This window comes from Genypterus blacodes, unplaced genomic scaffold (assembly GCF_046128005.1).
Source record: "Genypterus blacodes isolate CSIRO-AG114 ecotype Tasmania unplaced genomic scaffold, CSIRO-AGI_Gbla_v1 ptg000156l_1, whole genome shotgun sequence".
NCBI classification, from domain to species: domain Eukaryota; kingdom Metazoa; phylum Chordata; class Actinopteri; order Ophidiiformes; family Ophidiidae; genus Genypterus; species Genypterus blacodes.
Window position 1 is genome coordinate 11509995 of NW_027466957.1, and position 20522 is coordinate 11530516.

General features: G+C 43.8%; 2 protein-coding genes across 2 annotated transcripts; both read right to left on the reverse strand.

The window, feature by feature from the left end:
* Positions 1 to 192: 192 nt before the first annotated feature.
* gnai3 (guanine nucleotide binding protein (G protein), alpha inhibiting activity polypeptide 3) lies at positions 193 to 10470 on the reverse strand. The gene is made up of 9 exons (XM_076166329.1): positions 9849 to 10470; positions 5721 to 5763; positions 5109 to 5250; positions 4518 to 4675; positions 3282 to 3410; positions 2454 to 2583; positions 1681 to 1834; positions 1157 to 1364; positions 193 to 1023 (listed from the first exon to the last, which is right to left on the reverse strand). The coding sequence occupies exons 1-8, from the start codon at positions 9964 to 9966 to the stop codon at positions 1174 to 1176; spliced, it is 1065 nt and encodes a 354-aa protein (XP_076022444.1). The 5' UTR covers positions 9967 to 10470; the 3' UTR covers positions 193 to 1023; positions 1157 to 1173.
* Positions 10471 to 14996: 4526 nt separating this feature from the next.
* gpr61 (G protein-coupled receptor 61) lies at positions 14997 to 19448 on the reverse strand. The gene is made up of 2 exons (XM_076167227.1): positions 18857 to 19448; positions 14997 to 17083 (listed from the first exon to the last, which is right to left on the reverse strand). The coding sequence occupies exon 2, from the start codon at positions 16872 to 16874 to the stop codon at positions 15465 to 15467; it is 1410 nt and encodes a 469-aa protein (XP_076023342.1). The 5' UTR covers positions 16875 to 17083; positions 18857 to 19448; the 3' UTR covers positions 14997 to 15464.
* Positions 19449 to 20522: the final 1074 nt, after the last annotated feature.

The following is a 20522-nucleotide window of genomic DNA, read 5'->3' on the forward strand; positions in this document are numbered from 1 at the left end:
TGAGCTGCTGGAAAACACTGAGCCCTCAGTATAAACATACAGATTAAATACTGAAATGCTGTTTCTATTCTGCATGACGTCCTTCCTCTCTCGCTTGGGGAGGGAATGTACTTGTTTGGCACACACTGATCTATGTTTTCTAGCGGATGTAACTGCTTATTAGCCATTAAAACAGAAGAAAGAAGAGAGGAAGACAGCTTAGTGCCATTATTTAATGGTGTTCAAACGAACCAAATAAAGCTGCAGGAATCCAATGTGAGCTAAACATGTACCATCTTAATTTCCAACCGATCTTGAACAAGAGCATCAAAAGTGACCTCCATTAAATGATCAGGATTGTTTTCTAACATTTCTCCCTTAAAACCTTCCAAACCATGCAGCAGTGACGTGTGTCAAGTACAAAAATATTGTTCAATACAAAGTGGTGGAGTTAAAATGAAAAGAGTTTCAGCTAAATTAAGACTCCTGCTAACTAATCCCAGACCCAGCAAGTTAGATTATATACATTCAAACACTTCCGCATACATAAGTTATGGCATTCACTCAAGATACTATAATGGCAACTCCAAATTAAAAACATAACAAATATTCCATAACAGGGGACGTGATACAGACTTACAGCTAAGAGAAGATACAACAAAACAAAAACCAGTGAAGGAAATGTACACATCAGCTGTGAAACTCTGAAATGGATTTTTTTTTTCGTTTTGGTCCTTGTGCATATTTGCGTCAGCTGGATTTGGACTCTATGTGCCAGACCTGGACTGAAAGCAAAGATCTTAGATATGACAGGATTCACAGCGACCCTCTTCCCAAACCGTTCACACTACTCACCTCCTCCCCGTATGCTCGGCAATGAATACAGCATAATCTATGAAGAAAAAGTGATCACAACAAGTCCCCATGTGGAGGATTTAGGTCCTGAATGCAGCAAATGGAGCCAGCTCAGTCTTTAGCAACTCCTACTTCCAACTCGCCCTCTGTAGACGAGACCCAGCAGAGGGCCACAACGTCCTCCACACACTGCAGGCATACAGAGCAATGCAGTAAGAATTAAAATTACCAAAATAAAAACACTCGTATAGACAATCACAGGTAAGAATGATGATGTAATATTTTGTGAAAGAAGCCACAGACTGACAATAACAGCGCTGACCTGCAGGGCCTGGAGCTTTAATAGAGCCCGATCTCTATCAAGTTGGTCTTGATGATGACGTCAGAGACGGCGTCAAACACAAACTGCACGTTCTTGGTGTCTGTGGCGCAGGTGAAGTGTGTGTAGATCTCTTTAGTGTCCTTGCGTCTGTTCAAGTCTTCAAACTGGCACTGAATGTAAGCGGCCGCCTCTTCGTAAGCATTCCCACCTACAGCAACAAGATTACAGGAGAAGGATCAGAGTGATACTTACATGAGACCAGCCAAAATAAAAACAGATTCATTTTTTACCATGTGGACTAAACACGTGAAATGACATAATTCCAGTTTAATGCTTACTTTGTTTTCCTCAAATCCCTTACAGCTGTGCTCAAGGATGTGTGTCTTCTACTACTCATAATCAATTAAAATTTAGCTTGTATTTCCAGGGAATCAGTATTCAAGGAACCAAGACACACATGTTGATATCACATGACAACTGAATACACAAGCTGGATTCAGAGTGGGTCACTGCTCAGTCCTCACCATTGTACTCAGGGTAGCAGATTGCGAGCGGACTCCTGCTGACCTTCTCCTCGAACAAGTCCTTCTTGTTGAGGAAGAGGATGATGGCGGTGGATGTGAACCACTTGTTGTTGCAGATGGAGTCGAAGAGCTTCATGCTCTCGTGCATGCGATTCTGAGGAGAGAAGCAGATCCAGAACCGTCTCACTCACAGTCGGTGCTGTTTAACAGAACTGCAATAGATGATTCAACCCAGCAGGGAACCAAGTGGGACAACAGCTTTATCTTCTGTAGTAACACATAATAACAAACTCCAACAAATTCAATAACCTGTTTAAGTTTCAATCACTGTGAAACGGAGTCATGATTGCAGGACTGTTGGGCCTTGGTGGGGGTATGTCCCACTCCAGTTGTATATTTTTCAATCTTTAGTTTGGGGAAAGCTTCCTGTCGCTCTGAGTCAACAGGTTGGAGTCATAAATCACTGGTGTCAAAGCAGCCTGTGGGTGAATCTAACAGGATGCTGCTTCACTTGTAGGTCAAATGCTGCTTCAGTTTGTATAAAAGGGACACAAACACTCTGCCTGCTGCCATCAAAACATCAGTTACATTCACGACTGTGTCCTCTCTCTCTCTTAAAATGTCTCCGCTCTCATGAATCTGTCCCTGCAGGCTCCATAGGTTATCTTACATCAACTTCCATAAAACCCATCAGGAAAATTCAAACACAACTGCAGTATCAGCAACACACAGTATCAAAATGGACCAAAACAACCATGGCAACCATCTCATACCATCTCCTCATCCTCAGCCAACACGAGGTCGTAGTCACTGAGCGCGACGCAGAAAATAATAGCTGTGACTCCCTCGAAACAATGGATCCACTTCTTCCTCTCCGAACGCTGGCCCCCGACGTCGAACATCCTGGAAACAAGAGACACACACACACACACACGCATGTAGTGAGTGAATGTGGACCTATTGAATGTAATGAGGACGAGCCCTCAAACTCGTCAAGAACACAATTCACAAAGACACACACAGCACACAACTGCTGACCTGGAGCTGTAATCTCATGTTTACCTAAAAGCCTGAGGACAATTACGACCTGCGGCCCCAGAACGTTAACATTTTTAGGGGGAGGGTTATGATTATGGTCCTATACTCATAGAGTCTATAATCACACAAAACAGAAAAACAAGCTCCATATTTCAGAGGCAAATGCAGGTTGAGAGGTCACCCTAGGATGACCTCATCAGCGCAGGCAGAATGTTGGGAAATATGTAGTGATTACTGCCTGTGGCCACTGTGGGCGCTGTTCAGTCTAAACGACTTTAATAATCATAGAATTAAGTTATTTTGAACAGTTACAGCCAGAGCAGCTCAGAGTCAGACTTACAGTTGAGTTTAGTTAGATTTGATATGTGCTTTATTATCTCTATAACTGAAAATGAGTGTGAAAATACATAAAAAGACATAAATTGCTTTTATACTACTGGCGATGTCTGTAGGTAGGAAGCCTTGTTGCCGCACTAGTGACTCCTACTGGTCAGCCCAGGTACCTGTGCAGAACACTGAGGGAATGGACATGAAAAAGGGAGACAAACTACAGCTACACTGACTTGAAGTAGAGATCTTTGAAGGTGAAGTGAGTCTCCACTATTCCCGTCGTCTTCACGCGTGTCCGCAGTACATCCTGCTGAGTGGGGACGTAGCTCTGCTGACAGATGCGGTCCAAGTCATTCAGGTAGCTGAGGGACAGAGAAGACTGACACATAAAGACGACCCCACACACACAGTAACATGAGACAGAGGCCAACTGTGCCCATTAACAAACTGGATTATGGGGGGAAATAAGAGGAGGGACAACACAGAAATGCAAAGTGAAGAACAATTATTATTTTTGGACGATCCCGTCTGCTGAAGCGGAGTACTCGCTCTGCAGACAGACACCCGAGGGCTCCACAGAACCATACTAAATATGGGCTCATATTTTGGTGTATGATAAACACTGGCTCCTTGTGGGTTGAGTAAAAACAGACTAACTCCACTGGTTCCTCTCATCTGTTAGTGTGGACACAGAGCACCTACAGCCGTGACAGGCCTGCTGTTTTCAAAACAAAGAACGTGTCCTTCACACCCAGATACTTTCTGTCAGGGCAGGAACGCTCCAACCGCACAGTCTATCCAGCGGTGGAATATCACAATATACCCAAGCCATTTGTTAAATGACCTCATAACTAAAAAGGCTGTAATCAGGGAGACATTTTCCACTCTGCCGTTTCACCTTCATCTCTTGTTTCTCTCAGGAATGCAATCCTGTGAGGAGCTACGATTGAAACAAGCCGACACAGGATCTCCCAGAACAAGACCTGTCTTGCCACCATCATTTTCCTGCATAAATGTTACGCTCATGGAGGACAACTGCTCCTGGGCTTATATCCTTAACCTCTTTGTGATGAGGAAAACAAGCGCAAAAGGCATTAAAGGACGTTTGTAAAGCCTCATGTCTGACAGCAAACATTGTATTGTGGCACTAAAACACATTAATCTACTGTAGATGGTTTGACTCGTTTCTGGAGAACTTGTTTCAGGAAAGGGTTAATATGTTGATACTGTATAAGGCAGAATAACTCACAATACTATTATAGAGTTTGTTTACATCCAATTAGAGGCTGCATATCAGATTAAAGTCAGACATTTTATGAATACTGATGAGAATTTTGGTTTAATTTGAACTCAGTGAGAGAACAAACTGGAGTAGTCACTTCAGCGATTTCACACTAGTTATTGCGTTTGTTGTTTTGTGCGCGTGTGCGTTTGCGCGTGTGCGTGTGTGTGTGCAAGCGAGTCCTCACTAAGCTGCAGAGTCGTTGAGCTGGTACTCTCTGGATCGGTTGAAGCAGGCCTGAACGCCGTCGTCGCGCCACAGCCTTCGGATCACGCTGCTCAAATCTGGCGACATCACGCCTTCTTCTGCCGAGCTCGCCAGAGCAAACAGCTGACGGGCATCATCCTGGCAACAGAGACCACTATCATTGTGAAGGGTTTTTTATGCAGCGACTCACTTGATTGAGACACCAGTGATAATAACTCAGACCTATAATTAACTATCAATGTAGCTCAGATACATGTTTTGCAATCTTTGGTTGCAGAGATCAGAGTCAGTTAAGTGGTCACAGGGGGGGGATTATCAAAACTGAAACTGACTCTTATGACATCACTTCCTGTAGAATCTGAAGACCTGTAAGTCTTGTTGGCTTGTTAGTTTTTCAATGTTTAGTCTTCATCACCGACACGTGGCCTCTTCTGGACCTCATACTGGAGTTTCAAGGAGCTGCAAACCCACTAAACTGGATTTATGTGTAAAATCGTCCCGTTAATGTGTTTATAGTATCGCACTGGGACACACGCCAAGACTTGAGTGCCATGTTTAAGCGTTAACATACCGCCCGTGCTGCATCTCCAAACTCTATCTTTAACCGGCCCATGGCCCTGATGATGGCAATGATGGACTGGATGGTGTTGCTGTAAACCACCACTTTGTACTGTTTGCACTCCTCTTCTGTGTATCCGTCTTCGTGAATGATTCTGCAACAAACAGCGGCAAACACAATCCAGACAGGCTTTCAGAGAGCGGATGAATATCTAACAAACGCTAACAAAGTGACTTCGACTGTAGATAAAACGGGGGACAAATGACAAGAAACAACAAATAATGATGTAAGCCTGTTAATGGTGTTGGAATTTGTGCTTCAGTGAGTTGCAGCATGTCTAACGTGGGAACCGGGCGGGAGGCTATTCAACTCCTGCCAGGCCACGACTGGCCTCTGTGGCCTTTGTTTAACATGTTATGCAAAAGGAAACTTCCTCTGCAAAATGAGGCTCCCACTCTGCTTCCACAGCAGATCCACGCTGATGAACCCTGTTTGTAATCACAAATACTTCCCACACCATTAACCCCCGACAAAGGCCAGGCAGATTAAATGAGAGCAGGCACGTTCTTGTTTCGGTTATTGTTGCGCAAAAACTTTTGCAAGCGGTAGGAGGGTTTGACTTACTTCATCTGCTTGACTATTGTGCTTTTCCCAGATTCCCCAGCACCTGAAAAAGAGGCACAGTAGAGTAGTTCCACAGGGCAACAATGAAGTGGATCAAGCCGGCTTTTCATTTGCAGCTGAACTCGATCTGAACCCATTTAATCATAGTGAACAGTGTGTGTGTGCGGTGTGTTTGCGCCCGGGTGTACAGCAGTGAAGCGCTCGTCTGGGTGAATGTATGCGCTGCACCGTGAAGTCTGGGGTTTGGATGTATGAGAACATTAAATCTGCCGAACCAAGACACTACCATCGTCTATCTCTCTATCTGTCCCTCTGTCCGTCTATTGAGACTTTCCAGAAACTTCAGAAATCTTGTTATTGCTATTTTGCCTTTAACAAAACACGGCCCCGGTTCACCCCGTTGGGAAGTGGGCAGCTTGTGTCTGACCATTCAGCAATGTTCAGTCTCGTGAGCTCCACCCAGCAGTTGCCAAACTATCAGGAGCAGGAAAGAGAAGTGATTCAGAGAAACGACAAACTACAGGATTTCCCTGCTTCTTTAAAAAAGAACCGTCCAAATCTTACTATTCCTCACACAAAAGCTTAGTGCCCACTGCTTTAAACAGCACTTTGATAGGTGCAAGGAAAAATGATGTCACCACGTACGATCCTTTATTTCTAAAACAATCTGCCTAACAGGAAACAGCTGTCACGCTGCTGGCTGAGTCAGCGTTTTTTTCCACTGGAGGTACAGATATACCAGATATGACGCTGTTTTGGGCGTTAGCGAACACATGGGGCACAAAAACACCATGTGTGATTCAAAGAGCCAGTCAGCAATGTAACCGCCATCTGAACACAAACACACACACACCATCTGACACATAATGGTACAGTGCAGGCTGTCGGCTCATTTTCATAGTTGGTGGTTAATTAAAGAGGCGTGAAAGAGTGAAAGCAGATGGAATGTTAGATGTTTAACTGAGACAACAAAGTGATTGCCATAAACATCTGGACCTGGTTTGCACGTACTTACTGTGAAAACCTCTTTTTGCTTTATGTTACCACAGTAATTATCAACAACCACAAGACAGAGAAATTTCAGGCACTGGAATCTGAAATATGGATGGAAAGTGCTTCCTTGAACACGGTTTCCATGGACGCACGGATCTGAGGAAACACGTCCGTCACTCTGCCAGGGCGGTTATGTCTCTGGTCATGGGTGTGTGTTTATCCATTTGTCTAAACAAACGTCACCGGGCAGTTTGGATGTGATCCAGGGATGAAGCCATTCCATCGGTCGACCTGACCTCTAACTTCTGAAGTGAGAGCAATTATATCTAAATTTTTGTTTCCAGTGTGTGTTCAGTGTCCAACTACATTTTCCATCAATTTGAACTTCTACCAAAATCAATTTCCGGTCAATTGTCACTGAAGTTTTGCTTTAATTGGCTGACAAATTGAAGTTGGTTTGGCTCATTCATACAACAAGTATCTTGTAAATGATTTCATTTACTGTAATCAACCATGTCGACCTGATGGTGCTATAACAACAGCAGTCTGTTGGTTCATCAGGGTGGGGGAGGAGGGCAAATTTGGAGGACCACATTTGAAGGCCTTGGTGGAGGTCAGACTGTGGACAGCCCCCTCCTCAGTTTTGTCCATCACCAGCTCTCTCATGGACAGGACTGGAGTGTTTCTGACCTCCTGCCAGGTCAGAAACCAACTTTACAACAGAGACGTCCAAACTCTTGGGTGAACGTCACGGATTCAGACTCCAAACCAAGCCAAGCCTCATTTAGCAAGAATTCTGAATGCAGATTCTCATGGATTACTGCGGTGGAATGGGGGATGGTTTTCATTGGAAGGTTGCTACGGCATTGTGGTTTTTCCTCCAGCAAAAGCAGCCGACCTCTTTTGTTTTTCCTCTATAACTCTCTTGTTCTGACGCAGACAGAGAGGAGGGCAGCGCTTGGAAAAATGGCTCTGGCCTCAACTCTGTGGTCAGACCTTAATTCTACGTGTTTCCATCCATACAATGGGGTTTTAACTGCATTGTCTTTGTTGCGCTCGCACACAAATCAGCCTGCAGTTAATCTTCAGAGATCAGTTGGCTGGTGACATCATTCACGTGGGATGGCGCTGTACCATCAATGAACATCTCCAATGGCAACCGCAGCTACGTCAGTTCTACTTCAGGTTTCACTCAGGGATTCAACACCTAATATAGCTTGCAGTAATAATGAAACATACAGTATGTCAGCCATTGAGCAGAACAGCAGAAAAGCTCCAAAGTCGTCCCAGACTGATGAGCTCTAGAGGCTAAATATACACTGGGAAGTGGATTTCCTGGCATGACTTTGTGTCGTCATATCTTCTACATCAAAGCCCATACGTACAAATCACTGCACACATAAAGGGCCATATTCATTTGGAATAAGACAGCTGACTTCCGGATCAGGAATGTGATCCGGAAAATAAACAAAGGAGGAGAGAAGCAGGAAAACTGCGATCCTTTGGTTGTATATTTACATCCTCAGCTGTAAATATAAAGTGGCGTAGCCGTCAGGTAAAGCTGATCTCCACTGTGTGTGCCTGTCGTCCCTGATTCAGACATCAAAACAGACATCTGGTGCTTGTAAGAATTGCAAGACTAGAATTGAACAAGACGTTTCTGAACTTAACAAAATGGCAGTTCAACATGCAACTGAAAAAAAGATGTTATGTAAAAAAGCAGAAGTAGGATCATCAGGCTTCAGCTCCAATGCCAATCCAGCACACTTCATACTTCATCCATTTAAATAAGGATTGGTAGATGTTTGATACTACTTCATCACCAACACTGGCCTATATTTAAATATGATGGAAAATAAGCTCAAGCGGCACTTTGGATGCAGGGTCTTGACGTGTCACAGACAGTTTGAAGTAATTTTATGGTCTTTTATGATTTTTGGGAACCATAAAAAGCTGCCCTTGTTGCCTTTAATAGACGGCTGTGATGAAGCTACAGTAAACTCAAGTTATGTTTACAGTGCAATGAACTTCAGTGAGTTTCATGAATAAACACAGCGTCCAGTTTCAAAGTTCCATAAAACTGTTTTTTATAGAAGGCTGGTTTATAGGGCCAGAGTTTTGACTATCAGACCTCACATGGCTGCCTGCTTGTACATGTGTGCACATATCATAGAGGAGGCAGCACTGTACTGTATTTCTTGCAGGAGTGACAGCAGCATTCGTGCCGGTTTGTAAGTCCAAGCAAGCAAATCGACAGAAGTTGAATGAGTCTATTGTTTCATAGATGTGTCAGTCATTTAATGCATACAAATTCAATTATGGTCAAAGTTTCTCATGTTTGAGGATTTGCTTGATTGACTAACATTTTCTTTTGGGATATTGCTTATGGCCCTTGACAGGCATTTGTCATTATTAAAGTCTGTATTCAAATAAAGAAATGCTTTAGCTAATCAGGTGTGTGTAGAGCAGAGAGATATCTGTCATGATACACAGTCATGATACAGTTACTATGAAATAAATCCTGATCCCGACCATCTAACACAGATATCAATTATTCAATTTGTTGGGTCTTTACGGTGGCTAACACAGAGCAGCCTAAAACAACATGATCAGGACGAATAGGAAAATACAACCCAGACGATTGAGGGGAATTCCAGGTTCCCTGAAACAAGTTTCGCAATGACCAAACACCTGACCTTTGGCTTTGGTCAAGTTTCTGTTTCATTTTCCTTCACAGTATTTGACTGCTAAATGAAAACTTACTCAATATTCTTCACTGCAAATCTGGATTCATTACAGGAGGTCACCAAAAAATGAAGCTATTATAGGCGATGCTCCCTGCTAGAATTAGCTCAGTTGAACAAGAAATCTAGTTCACAATAGGAAATAAGTGTGTTACTCCACCATTCAACAATGCAAGACTGATAGCAGCTGCTAAAGGAGCAAAGGAGTCACCACTAACATCTGGTTTACCTCTGCAAGCGAAGTTGTCAGATGAGAAATGATGAGCCACAGCTGTTAAAACCAGGAGGAGTGTGTGTGCGTGTGTGTATGTGTGTCAGAGTATAATACGGTGGTAAACAAACTGGTGTGAAAATGTTTCTGTGCGTAACATAAAGAGTTATTTCGTCTTACCGAGTAGGAGCAGTTTGACTTCTCTGGAGGACTTCTCTCTGTCCTCCCGCAGGTTCTTGTCGATCATCTTGCTTCTCTCCACCGCAGCTTTGTCCTCGGCGCTGATCGTGCAGCCCATTTTTCTGCTTTTACAAAACTTCTTAATCGCAGGATTTGGTTTGAGGAGAATTTCTCATCGGTTTAAGACAACGGAGTTTGCAGTGTGTGTGTGTGTGTGTGTGTGTGTGCGTGTGTGTGAGTGTGACCAGAGCTGAAGTTTCCCAGCCCGGACGCACTGAGGGAAAGGCGTTGGCACTGGACGCTCGTCTCGCCAACTAAACCCACATGGGACCTGGTGCTGAGCTCACACAGTTCGTCTAGACTATTACACCAAAATCCTCAGATAATATGAAAGATTTTTTTTTTTTTGCCAATCCAACTCGTATGGCTTGTTAAGTCATAAAAAATGACATAGAATCAGAAGGAAACGCGTCTTCAGTTAATGAAAGGTACACTTCTTTAAAAAAACAAAACAGTTTCCAAGGTAAAAGTGACAGAACAAACACCGAATTCGTCCCCAGTCTGCGGCTCCTGTTACGCAGTCTCGCGTTATCCAGCTGATCCAGATGCAAATGAAGAAAACGGCTCTGGAAAGGAAAATTGCTGTCGCCGAAAGGCTTGATGGGAAATGTAGTCGCGCCTAAAATACAAAATAAAACTTAAACATGTGTTTTTTATTAATGCAACTGACTGTAATTATTGTTTGGAAATCTCTGTAGGCAGATATAATTCACCACAGGTCCTTTTATCTGAGTTACTGTGTAGTTGGATCCAAATCTGAAGATGCATCTGCAACTTTTCAGTGTTTGGTTACACAGAGAGTCAAGCAGGAAGGTTTTTTGTGTGGTGCGTAAGCGCCCCTGGTGGAATTAATCCTAACTGCAGGGTCATAAATAAAACGACACATTTCTCTCATCAAAGGGTCAAATTTGGATTTTTACTGAAATGATCGTGTATCAGTATGATATGAACAAAAATCTATTATCACAAAAACCCTCATGCAAGACAGTTAGAAGGCTAAGACATTAATTTAGTTTCATTTTGAAGGGGGCACATCTGTGTTTTGTTAGTGTTCTGCATGGACGTCATGAATGAGAAGATTAAAAATAAATTATTGGATTGATTAAAATATATGTTGGACTGGAGGTGGTTCAAGAATTTAGATAAGTTTGTTTATTAAGTTAGAATATAACCTGATATCTGTTGGTACTACAAGGAGGAAATTCTGCACATGGGGACACATATTCTATTATATAAATCATACTATAAATCCAAATTAAAGAATATTTGTTTATTTACTGTGGTTTGAGATGGGGAGTAAAATTCATTAAACTCCATGGAAGTTGTTGAAGACTTTCCCAAGCCAATAGTAAATGACATAATAGCAAACCTCAACTAAATGACAAAGGACCTCACTTTGGCAACCACTTCAAATCAGGAATTATTGCTGTAATTTACAACTTTTCTCCTTTTGCTTCCTGCTTCATCTTCCATCCAAACCATTCAGAAATGTCATCAGCACAGGTTACCAAGGCAACTGCTCCAGCGAATTTGGGACTTTGACAAAAGCGAGAAATTCATGTGTCTGGGTTTATCTCCGAGAGAGGGAGACGGCCTGACTGCACACTCGCAGATGAACCCTTTCATGTCTTTTGAACCCTATGTGCGACCGTAGCAGACACGAGGCTCTCCGAGGCCTCCAGAATGAACACTAGTCTTTGTTTAGGTGTTTGTGAAGGTTTTTGAAACAACAAGCATCCAACCCATCCACTGAATCTTACTGATCCTATTCATTATAGTGCATTTGTTAGTCTGTCACAAAGGTCAGGCGGCGCCCACACTACTGTGCCATGCTTTCACAACCTCCAGCGGCTTCCGGCTGTTTCAATTTCAATCTACTTGTTCCTCATATTGCCTATTTTACCTCAGAGTCTATGTATAAAGTTTAACAACATTAATTGTAATAATAATACAACCTTCCTTCTTTCTCCCTATCTCTCTCTCTCCCTGTCCCCTCTTTCTGTATAAAAAATGATCTCCAAAATATCCTGTAATTGTATGCGCAATGTCATGTAAATGCTTAAAAAAAAACAAATAGTAAAAAACAAAACAAAGGTCAGGCTGTTTGAAAGGTTATACTGCGCCCCAGGAGACGGCTATCCACAGCTTGGAGGATGCACAGGGATCTGTTACTCAACAACGATAGTGTTCCTGCTAAGTGGATTGCAATTCAAAAGAAAAGCACTATATGTAAAAACTGCCATATTATTTACTTCATTTCAACTGCACACAACACTGATTAACACTGATGGGACAACATATTAGAGCTCCTGACGTTTTAAAAATCTACTTTAGTTACGCATCAGTTTGATTAGTACAGATTTAACGCTACAAGGATGCAGCTTTCAACAGTAGCTCACACTAACAATCTTTTATGACTATAAGTTGTTGCTCATAACATGTAGAAATAAGTTGAAACAATACGATGCAAAGGTTTTGTAGTTTTTAACCTTTTTAGAATATAGAAGGATGTATAAGATGAGTAGAAAGAGAGATTTAATATCTTATAAAGGAAACATCAGGTTTATGTTTCAAACATAGTGTCACAAAAAGCAGATAAAAAGTTTTTATTTTTATTTTTGATTAAAATGTTTGGAGCAAAATAACCAAAAGTGCTGAATTCAAACTCAGCTACAATCAAAATAATAATAATAAAAAATCTGCGTGTGTGTTTGGATGCTAATTCAATTATGAGGTGAGCTTCTTGTTAACAGCCGGAGTCGGGCTGCTGCTGGTGTGGGTGTCGCCGCGTTATCGAATGCTGCAGCTTTGCTCACAACACCACCCACCGTTAAGCCCGTTCATCCTGCCTTCATCAAAATGTCACTCCTCTTTCATCCTGACACACACACACACACACACACACACACACACCTAAACGCGAGTGAGAGCAAAGAAGACAGCTGGAGGTCAGCAGAGGCTTGATTGACATTATTGATCATCTGATAGACTAGTTATTGATCTGAAATGTCTGTAAACTACAACAACAACCACTACGCCGGGATTAATCTTGTTGCTTTTGTTTTTAATCATTACATCTGAGAGGTAACCAATAAAATGGCAAAGCATGAACAAAGAAAAACAAACCCTACTAATGAAGAATCCAAACAGTCTTTTCAGCTCAGATACAAAAGAGATACAGAGAGGAAAATGAACACACACACACACACACACACGTACACACACGCTGTATAAATGATGACAAATAACCAAGAAATGTGACTAACAAATGTTCATGATGGGAAAAATTCAGAACGTTGACCATTCACCTTCAAAACAGCAGTTTGTCCTTCCTCATAATCAACCGATGAGAACAGAATTAAAGCTCAGAGCGTTTAATCAGATTGGTCAGGGAAATTTGGCTGCTACGGTAACAGAAATAGAGCTGATTGGATGGTGGGATGATTCATAGTTTTTTGATAAAGATCACATTTATTTAATTAATTCTAAGATTTTGTGCACATTCCTGTTTTGCATGAGAGCAGATCTGGATGCTGTGAGGGAAAACTCTTGTCTTGTGATTATCCGCAAAGTTCAAACCTTTGTTCCTGAATATGCTGCTGTAATAAATCCAAGCAGTTTGATCCTTTGTACATATGTATTCCTTATGATCTTCACATAAACCTTAAATACATTCAAATTGTTTAATATCCAGGTTTGTTTGGAAGTCATTTATTTAGTCTTGTGCTCAGTGTTACATGTTTTGTACATCTAACTCAATTTACACTGATGGGAGCATCGCTGTATCATCCTTTCGTGCAAAGCAAATCTCCTTTTTGCATTTGAATAACAAGATGACATAAGAGGCCCAGTTGCGAAACAGTCAGCTACAAGGTTATTTCACACCAAATTTAGGAACATTTGGTCCCTCATTTGACAAAGGGGCCTTTTTGTACCCTATTCTGAGCCAGTAAAAATCTTCCCAGTATGCCTTGTGTCATCTTGTGATCACGACCAGAGACTCTGTTGAGCCAGCATGAGGCAGCAGAACAGGAGACATAAAAAAAGAAACACAACAGTTTGCTAAGAGATCTGTTCCTTACTTATTTGTCACGGTGGTGTGACTTGTGCAAACTGTTTGTGCCCCACCTGAGATCAGAGAAAGTATCATCGGTGGCTCCCATTTGTTGCTAAACGAGGCCAAAGGCAAAGCTGGACAAGTGTCTGTGCGTCGTCACACCTGTGCCCGTGTAGCCACAACAAGCCTGGCTGTTTATAGCCAAACACAATAGCACTCACGCTGTTGGTGCGTGCAGCTGTGGACAAAGTTTACCTGTAAACAGCATTTTAAAGGGGGGGGGGGGGGTGATTGACCATAATTATCCAAATCTACCCAGCTAACACTTTATATGTGCTGAAGGTAAATAAAAAAGCTTTATGTGTAACACAGGGATTCGTATAGAAGTGAATCGGCCCATAGCGCTTTTCACAGAGAGGGCGAGTGGGAGGTGGAGGAGGGCGGAAGGATGAAGATCATGAGTCTACCGACACAAGATGATTTTGGAGAGGAGGTGATAATCACAAGACTAAGAGCAGATCGACATGATAACGTTGTTCCTGGAAAATGGGTAAAAATACACTGGAGTGTCAGCCTGTTTGTTATGAATACCAGCTGTGAAATGATCCTGTTTCACACAATGAATGTTTCAAATGGGAAATGGCTCTGAATATTCACTCCTGTCCACTGAGGAAAACAACATTTGCATTCATTTGTCAGCTGTTCTGAGGTGTGTGTGTGTGTGTGTGTGTGTGTGTGTGTGTGTGTGTGTGTGTGCGAACAATGTGTGTGTTGTTGTAACACTACAACACAGTATGTGTTTGTGCTGAAAAGGAAAACAATTTGGCACAAATCACATGTTTTAAACCTGCTGCATCATTGATTGTCAAAGGGATCATTCCAGTGGTTTAGTCATGGGTGTTTATAGTTTCCCTCAGAAAGAACCTGATGATTGTGTGTCTCAATGTGATCCAGAAGACGACAGAAATGTGCAGATGGAAGAGTAACTGATATAACAGGGAGGATGTGAAATGATAAAACAAATAGAAGTATGATATTATCCATTTATGTCTTGTGTAGATTGATTGACAATTTAATGACGGGTGAGTGCATGTGAAAGCAGAAAGGGAATAATCTCAGTACATCTCAGTATTATTCAGGCTTGAGTGCATCGTAGTGTCCTCAGATGGCTCTGACTGAAGTCATGATATTAATGTGACATCACTTCACTGAACTGCAATAACACAAGAAGGGTTTGGTGTCTATCAGCTGACAGAAAACACACAGAAAACAGTTTGATACTGTAGCAATATTTCAGCCGAGACTGTTTTGGTAACGAGATGCAGATCATGTCAGCTCACTGAAAACTTCAATAATTTAAATTCTTCAAAGAAGATACGGTGTTCTGCAGTTCACTGGGTCTTAGGATAAACAAAACGTCAATTATTTCAACAAATTCTTAAAAATGTGAATGAAATCAAGTTTGTCAGTTGGATTGCAAGATAGCATATGAAGGGCAGCTACAGCTCTGGTACAGTTTTGCAGAAGTTCTCTGATACATTATGTTCATTGTTGAGTTGTTGACGCTGTATGAACTCTGAGGTTTCTTCCAGGATCTGCCCTGGGATATGAAAGTCAGCTGGCATGTTCTGCTGAACAGCTGATTCCTGATGGCCCTCAGTCTCTGGTGTCACTGGGTCGGCTCTGTTGTGAGAGTTGCAGGGCTCCAGATTGCATCCAGTGCCCTGAAGGAACTGCATGAAGTCCTCCTCAATAGAGGCCTCGCGGCTGGGCAGCTGCTCCCCCTCGATGGGCCCGGTCCGCTTGAAGAGGCAAGCCAGGTGGCGCCCCAACTCCTTGCGTATCTGTCGGTTCAGGAAACCGTAGAAGAAAGGGTTGGATGTGAAGCAGAAATAGCCGATCCACGTGACCATGTCCTCCAACTGGGCCAGAGAGACGGGAGAGACAGGCACCACAGCTGAGTACAGATGGAAGGAGAAGTAGGGCAACCAACAGCAGAGGAACTGACCCCCAACTGCCATCAGGACCACCGCAGCCTTCCCCCCGCCGAATGTCCTCTGAGGAGTGGCCCGGGCCCCCGTCCCACCGAGGCTGGCAGCCATTGTGGAGTGGCTGCTGAGGGACTCGGACCGTTGTCGCGGGGTGTCCATCCAAGTGGGCAGGGGTCCGTGCTGCATGGCTGCTACGCGGGCCACCTTGAACATGTTGCAGTACACCACCAAGATGATCAGCATGGGGCAAAGAAAATAGATGAAGGTAAAGAAAACCATGAAGAGCAGGCGTGTGGTCCTGCCTCCCGTCCAGTGGAGCGAGCAGTGTCTCTGACCAGGACTCAGGACTGGAGGAATCCCCACACCCTGGCTCCCCTGCAGCAACGATCCCACCAGAGGCAGAGCTGACATGACCACAGCCTTCACCCAGATTCCCACGATTACCAACACCACCACCCCCACGGTCATCTTGACCTCGTGGCGCATGGGGTGGATGATGTAGTAGTAGCGCTCCACGTTGATGGCACAAATGGTGAGAATGGCGGCGCTCACCAGACACACACTCAAGCAGAGGTAACTCCGACAAAGCGCCTCATCCACCAGCACGCGGTCCGTCAGCATGCCCAGCGGCATCAACACCAGCGCCGCCAGCAGGTCCACCAGGCAAAGGTGGAACACAAAGGAGAACTTGCGCAAATGCGGCGACTTGGTGATGACAATCATCACGGCCAAGTTCCCCACCACAGCCAGCACGGCCATGATGAACATCACACACATGGCCAAGGACTGGTTCAGTTCTACCCCGCCTCTGACGCCAAGGATGGCCTGGGTGGTGTTGGAGGCATTCGGGTGCAGCGAGGCTGGAAACGGGAGAGAGGCGTTCCAGGGGGAGGAAGTCTGTGTGACGGGATGCTCCATGAGAGGATGGGATGAGGAGGTGAGAGGCCACTGAATTTCACAGGCCCATCACCCATCCTCCCCTGCCGTAGGGTGTCACCAAGAAGTTCAGGCGTGGGTGTTTGTCACCTCAGGGCAAAGGTGAGAGTGCAAATCTCAAGAACGCCAGCAGGTTAATGCTAAACCAGTAACTTGGAGTCTTCCTATGTCACCGCTCAAACTGGAGAGATCTGAAACAAAAGAGACACACAAGCTCAAAAGCAGGCACGGTTGAACACGCACATTTAACAAAACAAGCCTTCAAACCACTGAAGCTTGGGAGTAGTTAGTGAAATCTGGTTTGGGTTGGAACCAAATGAATTCTGCTCAAGGATGCAAGTACAAGATACAGTCATCCACTTAATGAAGCAGGAGAAATACACTTTTAACAGTCTTTCAAGGCTATTATAACTGAGCTACTTGGAAACGTATGTCTTTGAAATAAACAGCATCCCACTGAAACTCTTCTTTGCTGTGGACAAATCAATTGGTGTCTTGCAGAAGCTTTATAGGCTCCTGACTTTCCCTGGCTGCCTTCACTTGTGGCCAGGCTCATAATTTACTCTTTATTTGACATCTGCATCCTCAGATGAGTATTTTTTCACAGAGCTCAGTCCCACGGGGGAGAATCTAAAAGCAGAAGAGTGAAGCATACAGTATGTCCAATTTCACAGCACCTGGAAGCAAACCGGAGCGTAAAATCATCTGTGAAACTCAGCGATACAGATCGATCAATACAACACTTCATGTTTCCCCCTTAGCTGTAGTGGATTTAAAATGTATTTCTGAGATGACTATAGTGTAGATTGGGCTTCCTAACATAAGTCTCTGCCTTTGTTACCATTTACATATTAAACACGTTTGGGGTGAGGATTGTGACGCGTTCAGTGACATGGTGGCTCAGCGTAGAGTACGTGAGCATTGAAGTCATGGGAGGCTCCGTGTTGTGTTTACTGTCATAACCTCACCTGAACACAACCCCACACAACGTAAAACAAGCACAGGGCTTTTGGTACATTTCCATACGCTGCACACCTGCATGTGCAAGTTTTCCATTTCACAGGTGTGACAGATCTGCGTCGTCCCAGTTCCTCCGCCAGCCGCTTACGCACCACCCAGCCAGACGGCCACCTGACACGCTCGGGCTCGCGCCAGTGGCCTTTGCCGAGTAGGTCAAAGGGTTACATTCACCTTCAGCCCAATTAAACAAAACTGCCACAGCTCATCGTCACGCTAAAGGTTAGGAAACGACGCTCTGGAGACGCTCGGACACAATCAGGCTGCTTTGGTTTATGGCTCCCGTGTGTCCGGGTCCACTTTGAGAGGATCATTGTGAAGGAGCTGTCTACTCTAAAGGAGCAAGACTCCAGATAACAATTCACCACAAAACACACAACAACCTGAACAAAGATGGTTTGTTCTGTCAAAATACATTTTTACAGCCAAATTTTTACTTCTTTGGAGCTTAAAATGCTTTGATATTGCTAAGCACCAGCACACAAATACTTATCTCATCAAACTAACCTATCATGTAAATCCCTGTAAACATTTACCATTAAGAACCAAGTATACAGAAGGAAAAGTCCCTTTGTTGTTTTCAGACATGCTGCATAAGCTCCATTTTACATCAGCAGATTCATCCACGCTCTACCCCACACCTTCCAAATCATCACATGAAGTAAGAACCAGCAGTCATGGCTTGAATCTTGAATCTATAGCAAACCATATGACCTGGCCGTATGCACATGACATAGCCAGGAGAAAACTTGCCCTTTACTCCTCAGCGACCATGAAAACCACTCATTCATTGTTTAACAACAAGCAAGTGGCTGCACTGGACATATGTAGCAAGTTGGAATATATACTCTTCTATGCTAAATGATCAGTTGAAACTCCTCATCTCAGTGTTTTCAGTCAGATTAAACCCTCAGCATCTAAACTTCATGTTTGTGTGGGTGACATACCTCTGATGTCGCTCCTTCTTCCTATGGATGTTCACAGTCTGCTGAAGCAAGCCGACCTGCTCTGCTCTGCTCTCCCACACACACGGCAAACACACACTGGCACACCACACACACCACGTCACAGAGAGGGGGAGAGAGGAGAAGGGGCGCTACTGTGTCTCCTCCTCACCTGGCCCTTTCATCTTATCATCACCTCCCACCCAACCCTTCCGTTCACAAACTCACTGCCCCCTCCCAATCCCTAGAGAAACACAAAACACACACAAACAAACAGTAACAGAAACACACACACAAACACACACAAACACAAACACACACAAACACCCCTCCCTCTCACTTCTCCTCCAGCCAGGTCTTCGATCCAGGTGATAGGAGTAGAATATAAAGATGGGACAAGAAAAAGAATGGGCTCCTGTCTTCCAGCCTATGATGCACACACACACACACACTCACTCACATGCGCACACACACACGCACACACACACGCACACACTCTTCACCTTACACACTCTCATGCACACACACGTATGCTGGCTCCGGCACGCGCCCAGGGAGACTGCAAAGCAGGGCAGAGCAGTCAGGCAGTGGCAGCAGCATCCAGCCTCCTCTCTCTCTCTCTCTCCACTGGGTCTTAGTGCCTCCTTGTGTCAGGAGGAGGAGGAGGACGAGGAGGAGGAGGAGGAGGAGGAGGAGGACCTGCATCCGTTAATCTCGGGTGGGGGTCACATTAGGTCTTCCCAAAGAGGAGCAGAAGTCTCTAACAATCAAGAGAGAAAATCACCTTTACTCCCTCGGGAGCTCAACGTTCCTCCTCATGCCTCAGTGCACAATCCTGCCAAAGCTTTGTCACGAGGCGGGATTATTGGTTCACACCGAGGAAAAGAACCCCGGGTGATTTATGTGAATGAACCGGGATTAACGTTCACTAAAGTCCAGCCTTCGGAATAAACATGTTTTCCCCTGTTTCCTGCCGGAGGGACGAGTTTGTTTACCACTGGGTCTCGCAGAGGATTCAGAGTTGTTGTTTTGTGCATTTAGTCTCAATTTCTTCTAGATCTTAATTTATGGATGAGTCTCTCGGCTCTTCCTATGTGTTTTGCCTCACCGAGTCACATTTATAACTGTGATGCCAAATGATATTATAAGAAGGTGGTTGGCACAAAAAACTAAACGTTTGATTAATAGAACTGCTTGTAATGGTATTTACTTGTGGCGTCTACAAGCACTGGTTGTCCTTTTATGGTGAATTATTCAGCATAATTCTTATATCATATGTGTTATCCACACTGTGAAGGATTTCTCACAGGAAGCTTGGTTATACTGATGTTACGTGCACACTGGCACATGATAGCTTTTGCAACATTTGCATGAATGGACTCAATATGTGACATCTTTCCTTCACACAGCCTCATTGTTTATTTCCTAAGGGATTCATTCATCTAAGGAAGCCCCTCTAACCACAAACACTGATTACTCCACCAGTCATTGAGTCTTTTCACTGCTTAATCAATCGCCAGAAGTCATGATCAATTATTGATCCAATTACTGTGCCACTGTTCAGATAAACAAAGGTTACTAGATTTTTCGTGGGCATCTGTGTGTGTGTGTGTGTGTGTGTGTGTGTGTGTGTGTGTGTGTGTGTGTGTGTGTGTGTGTGTGTGTGTGT

Bases quoted from the DNA above. Each gene is read 5' to 3' on its own strand.
- gnai3 (XM_076166329.1), bottom strand. From the start codon at position 9,966: ATGGGCTGCACGATCAGCGCCGAGGACAAAGCTGCGGTGGAGAGAAGC. The intron at 5,251-5,720 runs GTAAGTCAAACC...TGTTTGTTGCAG, and splicing joins ACAATAGTCAAGCAGATGAA to AATCATTCACGAAGACGGAT. The intron at 4,676-5,108 runs GTATGTTAACGC...CTCTGTTGCCAG, and splicing joins TTGGAGATGCAGCACGGGCG to GATGATGCCCGTCAGCTGTT.
- gpr61 (XM_076167227.1), bottom strand. From the start codon at position 16,874: ATGGAGCATCCCGTCACACAGACTTCCTCCCCCTGGAACGCCTCTCTC.